Source organism: Cynoglossus semilaevis, chromosome 12, assembly GCF_000523025.1.
Source record: "Cynoglossus semilaevis isolate Cse_v1.0 chromosome 12, Cse_v1.0, whole genome shotgun sequence".
Classification (NCBI taxonomy): Eukaryota; Metazoa; Chordata; class Actinopteri; order Pleuronectiformes; family Cynoglossidae; genus Cynoglossus; species Cynoglossus semilaevis.
Genome location: NC_024318.1, coordinates 16869055 through 16877011, shown reverse-complemented (window position 1 = coordinate 16877011; position 7957 = coordinate 16869055). Strand labels below are relative to the sequence as shown.

Here is a 7957-nt window from a genome sequence, read left to right as displayed (position 1 = left end):
TCTAATCTATCTAATCTATTTATCTATCTACGTTCTGCCAGGGTGTACTTTAGGACCAATCATTTCAAATCAATTTAAACGTGTTACAAAATGTAAAACTGAAGCTTGTGTCTTAAAAGGGCTTCAGTTTTTCAAGCTTTTCGACACGTGTCATTTTGGTGACATCTGGTGGCCAGAGTTTTAACGTGCAACCCAAAACTTGCATATACTCCCACGCTACTGCTTGTGTCCAATCTCATTCTCATCTCACCATTATATCCTCATCCTCACTGAAGCTTGTTCAGAGATTTAGTGTTTCCTCAATGCTGCCCCCTAGTGATTGGAGGCTTGTTTATCGTTGAATTGAATAAATGAAGACATTATATTGAAAGTCCCCTCTGGCAGCCCCCGTGACACCTCACCTGCTTCATTATTTCAGAAGCATTGCTCTCGACATAGATCAGTGGTTCTCAAACATTTTATACTCTGTACCACCTGAGAAAACATTGAGCTCTCTGAGTACCACCATGATGACCAACATTAGAATATAGCAGCATAGGCCTTCCCTATTAGCTTCCAACACACAGGAGAGATGTTTATAAATGTTTATAAAGATGTTTAAATTAATTGTGCATGGTACGTTTCAGATTTCTTCAACTGAAAATGTAAATGTGAAAATATGAATTTTCCCCGCCTACCACTAGAGAGTGCTCGCGTACCATGTACCGCAGTTTGAGAACCACTGACAGAGATGAAACAATGAGGTAATGTTTTTTTTGTTTTTCTTCCTTAATTTAATTAATATTTGCTTTTTCTTTCTCTGGCATCTGTGCCTCGGAGGCCCTGAGTTGCTGACACGTTTAACTTATTGTTAACAATGTATCAGTACAACCCCCTTAAAAACCTACAGTAGCTTTTGAACTAAACGTTTACTGAGCTCCAGTTAAAAAAGAGGCTAGTATTCTTCAATCGACTCTAAAAATAAACAAGAAAAAAAACCCCTGCCTTTTCTGCTACTCTATTATTAAAGAACATTTATTTAGTTTCACAGGGCTTGTCAGCGGTTAGCACAGCCTGCAATGGTTCAGGCTTTGTGGCGGCAAGCCCATTTCCATCTGGCCAACTGGCGTCTATTATGCCACAAAAAAGACACACAGCGATTTTTTCCAGTTGAGCCAGACCCACAAAATACCGGGGTGGGGCCACTGCGGCTCCCTGGCTGCAGGGTTTGTGTGGGAATGAGATGAGGGAAACGCTCTGTGAAGGACCTGCGGGTCAGCTGGCATTCCCCTTTTATATTCCCTCTCTGTCTCTATAGTTAGCAGGAGTTTGTGGTGCTGGAGCAAAGTGTAAAGTTTCAGTGGTGCCTCAACTTAAATATTTTCACATCTGTTTCACTGCTTTAAGGCTTGAAAATGTGTTTTTTTTCTTTCCTACTTTCTTTTACTTAGCTCCAGAACTTTCCACCAACAACAGTTTCCAGAGCGTAGACAAAAATGCAAAAGAACAGTATGAAAGTCAATTTAGATTGTGTTTATCACCAAAAATGCACTTATTCTAATTGTTTCGTTTGAATAACTACCTGCAAAGAATGTGCTGAATTTCAAAATGAGTTATAAAAATTTAAATGTATGCATCATTTTTATGCAAGATCTCAATTTTCTGGTATTGTCAATTCTGTTTATCTTCTTTTTTTAAAGCAACATGATAATGATACCAATAACCAGAGGTGGGACCAAGTCCTTGCTTTGCAAGTCATAAGTAAGTCTCAAGTCTTTGCACTCAAGTCCGAGTCAAGTCTCAAGTCAAGACAGGCAAAGTCCGAGTCGCGTCTAAGTCAAGACTAAAAAGTGTCAAGTCAAGTCCAAGTCCTTACGTTTCTGTTTTGAGTCCTTTTAAACAAAATAATAATATATTTACACAGATCACTTTGGGTTTTGGAGAAAGTATCAAGTCTTGTCGAGTCAAAGGGCTCAAGTCCAAGTGAAGTCACAAGTCATTGATGTTAAAGTCCAAGTCGAGTTGCAAGTCTCTTTACATTTTGTCAAGTCGAGTCTAAAGTCATCAAATTGATGACTCGAGTCTGACTCGAGTCCAAGTCATGTGACTCGAGTCCACACCTCTGGTTGGTACTGTTAATTGTTGTCTTCCCCTTGAGGTTTTCTTACCTATTTCTATGGCTGATACAGATATGTTATGCCAGGCCTGTGATTCTCTGTCCAGTGGTCTTGTTGTGGTTATCCTTCCATCTTCTGGGTTGATGCTAAAGAACTGCTCAACATCTGTATACCGGGGGATCATGTACCTGTACAGAGAAATGACAAATCCTGATGTCGAGTATTGCAAACATTTGATAGACAGCCACTTTCAATAACCGCTGCCTGATTGTATCACAAAGTTTAGAGTGCATTGTACTTCTGCTTTACCTTACAGGATTGTTGGCTACATCAGTGTCTTTGGCGTGAACCCGTCCCACTAGTGTACCTTCTGGTGCATTCTCCTCTACCTCAAACATGTAACTCGAAGCTACAAATACAGGAGGCTCATCTGCATCCTCCACTGATATCTAGGCAAATATTCATTGTTAGTATTGAAATAAAAATCACAAACAAGCAAAACAAACACAATAATAATAATGCCTTACTTTTAACAACAACAACAACAACAATAATAAAAAATAATGAGTAAACCTTAATTGTGGCTTGATCCTTGTAGGGTCCCCAAGCAAGGAATTGTGGGTCCACATAAGTATTCGCTCCCTCTACCTTTAATGTATATGAACGTTTCTTTTCAAAGTCTACTTGCTAGAAGGAAAGAAAAAATACAGAGAGAAAAAGTGTAAGATAGAATTATGTTCACAAGATCATCCAGATGTTGTGAGTGCAGTCTATGCTCTAATTCTAATTTTAAAGAAAATAAACTGGCGTATAAGTCCTAATGTAATGCACATTTCCTCCTCTAAAACGATTCTTCCACTAAATCACAGGTAAATTTCAACTTGAAGGTGGATTGCAGAAATAATATTCCAACAAAATCCCTCGTTTTTTCAGCAGGCTCTCTGTTTCGTGGTACATGTAACTTCCAGTTTACACTTCCATTAATGCACTGTATCACTCAGTATTGGTGAGATTTGTAATGAGGCTGGTCTGGATAGTGATGATTTTTGTACGGAACGTGCACTTTTCCCCTTTCTTCCTAAACCTCCGTCTTCTTTTCTCACTTAGATACTTTGCAATTACGCAGGGCTCCTTAATATTCCACGTGTGGCTTTTGTTAAGTTAAAAGAGAATGGCTGATTGAAGCTCACCTCTGTCATGGTTTTCAAGTGAGTGCATGTATGTGTGTCTGTCTTTGAAGAGAAGACAGAGAGCCTCAAACAGGCTGTGAGAGAACGAAAAGGGATCATTCTTGTCACCTTGTCTCTTTTGCCTATTGGGGGGTGCACCGTTCCTGGAGGTACTGCAATACCAGGTCGATACGCGGAGTGGACGGAGCAAGCCCCTATTCCATCTCCCAGATCCAAAAATCAATTTAATATATGGTCCCCGGGTAGGGGACGTATCAGATATTAAACTGATAAGAACAGATACTACACTTGATCTTAGCCAAAAGGCCGAGAAGCGATAACGACACACCCCTGCTCTACGCTCATACTCTCCCTCAATGTCGTTTTAAGTCATGGGTCAAATGTTTAAACGTTAGATAAAACTTAACCGTAGAATTAGCGGAGCCACATGTACAATTAATGACTAAAAAAGGATCCGCTATAAACATAGATAAAACTTAACCGTATAATGATCGAAGCTACAGGAACAACTGACGACTAACTCAAATAGGAGCCGCTGTAAACATACGTAGACAAAAACATTTCACGTTGCCAAATCGTGTCAGTTGTTGTAAAATACTAGATCCCTATCCATTCCAAAAAGTTGAGGACCGATGCTTACGATTACAAGTATAAATGCTCTGTCTCGTTCGTGCACCCGGAGGTAATTATAGACCAAAACACAATATATGTACGTCACAACAATACCGCAACAGTACACAAACTGTGCAAGTTTAATGTTAATACTTCGTCCAGTGACAAAGTCAAATGCAGCATTGGGCCCCTCTGCTGGTTCACTATTGTAACTGCACCACAGCGCATGATCACATGGACTGCTGTTAAGTAGTGATGTGCGGATCGATCCTGAAATATCGATACTTCCGATTCTGGATCTTTATGCTCTGAAATCGATTCTGAAATCAAAATATCGATACTTTTGATACTTACGCATTCTGAGATGAGGTGTATCCTAAACAGAAACATGGTGAAAAGTATCCAAATTATTGAGATGTTGTCTAAGCGACACTCGGTTGGTGGGACTACTTCTTTTTCTCCCATTCTCTGTAGTGTGTGTGTATGCAACTGTAGCGCATCCCCTCCTCTCCCCCCTGAGCTCCTGCAGGTTGCGTCTGTGTGCGTGCGCAATGCTTCCCTTCCTCCACCCCCTGTTTGTTTGCGAATCGCGCATCACTATTAGTCAAAGTCTGTTTGTAAAATGTCGGAACGCAAAAAATAAGTCACTTTAATTTATTTTGATGTTTTTACAATTGTATTTATTTCTTTTCAGAGTTTGAAACATTGTTTTGACATATTTTATATGATTGTGTTCTCAGGTTTTTCTATTGTTGTGTTGACTGTATAGTAAATGAGGCAGCTACCTCAGTACACTCCAGAGTTTAAAATAAATAAATAAATAAAAAACTCTGCCTTGGATTCTTAAAGAAGCTATGATTTGAAATACACATTTTTTTTATTTAAAAGACAAATGATAAAATATCGGTATTGATATCGGTATCGGCGATACCAACCCGAATTTTACTCGGTATGGGATCGGAAAGGAAATTGGTGGTATCGAACATCACTAATTATTACTGTATACACACTGGGGAAATTATTGAAGTTATTATTGAATTGAGTCCGTTTTTTGCCCCACAAAGAGAACATTTGCACAGTGAGCACTTTGCAACTGACACGGAAGGCACTATTTAGCACACGGTTGCAACTAACAGGAAATGGTGGTCCCTTTGGGAATTGAACACTATGCAACCACTATTGTACCATTGCAATTTTGTAACTGATGCCTCCTGAGCCATCCCTGTTTGGTCTGCCTGTCAGCCAAAACTCAACAGGTGTGTTATTATTGTCATATAGCGGTAGCAGTGGTGGCTTAGTGGTTAAGAAAGTGGACATGAGTCCGGAAGGTCGCATGAAGGTTCGAATCCACAAGCTGCTAAGTTACCACTGAGGTTCTCTGAGCTGCCCACTGTTCACTTTGGTGATGGATTAAATGCAGAGGTCATATTTCGTGGTGTTTGTCACAGTGACAAGGAGTTCACTTTCCTTCCTTTCCTTCCTAATTGGCTTTGCGATCATATGAAATGTCTGTCTTTTTCTTATGCAGGGTGTGTTATGTACTATGTCTATTTTGTGTGACCCTAAAAGTCACAGCTGTTGATATTCTGAGAAGTGTGTGTGGCTGATAATGTTGGTCTGTATCAAAAAGTAACATATATTTCACAAAGAGAGAAAAAAAAAAGAAAACGGCTGGTTGTAAGAGCCTTTCAACAGAAAATGGCACGTCAAGTCACTAGGTGGCAGCAATTCATAAACTGGTTTGTACAGATAAGAAATACATACATATTATCATGTGCTCAATTGTATTTCAATTTTGGGTGTGTGTGAAAATATTTCTGTCCCCGGGAGGACAGACAATAATATTGAACCACTGGGTTAAGTGGACCAAACATATTTGTCAATGCACCTTTTATTCTCCGTACCTTCTTCAGTTTGATTACGGCCTCCCTGGATTCAGAGTCCGTGGTTAGTTCAAACACGTCCATTCCATCTCCATCTATCAGGCGATAGTTCACCAGGCCATTGTCCCCAAGGTCAGGGTCCTTAGCTATGAGTCGACCCACCTCTTCACCTGGCACTTTGTCTTCTAACACAGACATGGGATATACACCTGTGAAAAAAACACAGAGGCTGAAAATGTACTCGACCTCGCTTTGGGAGACTGCAATTTGATGACGCAATGCTTGTTTACTTGGATATTCGACACTTCTTCGGCAGTTATCAGGGGCCTCCTTGCTGTCTCTTTGTTTAATACTATATCTTGGGTGGGGTCAATTTTAGAAGGAAAACACAGGGAGCATATTTTGTGTTTGCTTAACCTTACCATTGTATATCTCTCTCTTAGTCATTTAAAGATTTTTTTTTTCTTACCCCTAAGTGAACATTTTCCCTTCCCCCTTCTCTCTCTCTATCGTCTTATATATTTTCCATTTATCATAAAATTTATTTGGTTGCAATGGTTACAAGCAAAAAGTACAGGAAAATAAATTGCTCTGTCTCTTCCCTGTGTGTGCTTTTCTGTGTAATGGTGGCAAAAAAAACTTTACCCCCCCCCTTCATCTGTCATTTACTTCTCTCTCTTCAATGCATCTGGCTTAGGCTGAACTGTACATTCACATGAGGTAAAATCCAGTGACGTGCTGTGCATTTCGTGTAAAGTTTCTTCAAATAATAGCCAGTTGAAATTTGGCCTAGTTTTTATAGTTAAATTACATTATCGAAAATAATTTCCGGAAGAAGTGTATTGGAGGAACTTCAAGTGTCTTCAAATTAGGGCTGTAATCTCCCAGTGGACATTCTGGTTCAAACAAAATTCTGTCATCACCTCCACCCCCTTTTCACTATTTTGGATTAGCTCAACCCACAGACAGACAGAGTGAATAACATACTAGAAATCAACAGGGAGCATTGTAGCTCATTTTAATCATTTTATTTCTGATTTTAATTTGAATTCTTTCTTATAGGTGGGCAGAAAATAATTGAAAATTGTTTGTTTGTTTTAACGCATCACTTGATTGAGCAGGCAACGCTTAACATCTACCACCGCCCTGCTATATTGGTTGCTATCAGAATCGGAAAATAAGTGTTTGGACAATTTTGGCATATCAGATATCAGGAAAAAATTAACATCCCTAAAAACTAGTGATGCACCAAAATAAAAGTTCTTGGCCTGAAACCAAAAACCGAAAATCTGGAAACCAAGGCAGAAAACCGGAAAAAAAAACCCCACAAAAGACAGAAAGAAATGTTTATGCCAATTATTAATAACATTGCATTTATGGCTATGACTGCAATTGCATCAATGAATATTCAATAAATAAATAAATAATTGTTCAAATAATTAATTGTAAAATGTCTAGCGAAGAGAAATAAAATGAACTGATAGTCTCATAGTAGAAGTAGAAGCAGAAGTGAGAACAGAATAGCCTACCTATTATTTAGTGATGCATCGAAATTAAAATTCTTGGCCAAAACCGAAAATGAGGAAACCCAGAAACACCATAAGAAATTATTAGGACAATTATTAGTACCATTGCATTTATGGCTATGACTGTGTACTAAACCTAAAGCTCTGCAATTGCACAAATTGCAATTCATTTTCCGATGCCGAAAATTCGGTGCATCCTTACTATAATTATTATTTGAGGAACTCTCTTGCAGGATCTCACAAAACATATCATACCCTTGCCCCTCCCCTGGCACACTGCTCTCCTTCTCCGCTGCGCTGTGAGCTTCTCCGTCTCCAAGCGGGTTCTCCAAGTCCATCGTTTCTCGTGCGCGCTGCTTTAATCACGCATCCAAGTACTGATCTTTATGACGCGATTCAAGTACAGCGGCGACAAGTGCAGAGGATCCGAATAGAGCCCACTGCCCTCTTGAAATTTCAGCATTACACGTTTTGCAAATCGCTATCTGTGGGTCTTTCTCAGATGTATTGAAATACGTCCACACTGTAGATATTCCGACAAGCCCATGCTGGCCATGGTTTTTGCTTGCGTCATTATAACTTCCTGTTATGGATGTTATGTGGTTTCGGTGATAAAAGTCTTTCGGCCAAAAAAAACAAAAAAGCACTTT

At 39.4% G+C, this 7957-nt stretch overlaps 1 protein-coding gene and 1 non-coding gene across 2 annotated transcripts in view; both read right to left on the bottom strand.

Moving 5' to 3' along the window:
• LOC103387776 (cadherin-11) overlaps nucleotides 1-7122 on the bottom strand; it is a 15410-nt gene extending 8288 nt beyond the window's left edge. The window contains exons 1-4 of the mRNA XM_017037150.2: nucleotides 5803-7122; nucleotides 2670-2783; nucleotides 2406-2545; nucleotides 2148-2284 (exon numbers count right to left, since the gene is read on the bottom strand). Of these exons, the coding sequence (XP_016892639.1) occupies nucleotides 2148-2284; nucleotides 2406-2545; nucleotides 2670-2783; nucleotides 5803-5979 (568 nt within the window). The 5' untranslated portion in view covers nucleotides 5980-7122. The remainder of the gene's footprint in view (nucleotides 1-2147; nucleotides 2285-2405; nucleotides 2546-2669; nucleotides 2784-5802) is intronic.
• On the bottom strand, nucleotides 3414-3604 carry LOC112487892 (U2 spliceosomal RNA). The gene has a single exon (XR_003051414.1). It is a non-coding gene; the product is annotated as a U2 spliceosomal RNA (small nuclear RNA).
• Nucleotides 7123-7957: the final 835 nt, after the last annotated feature.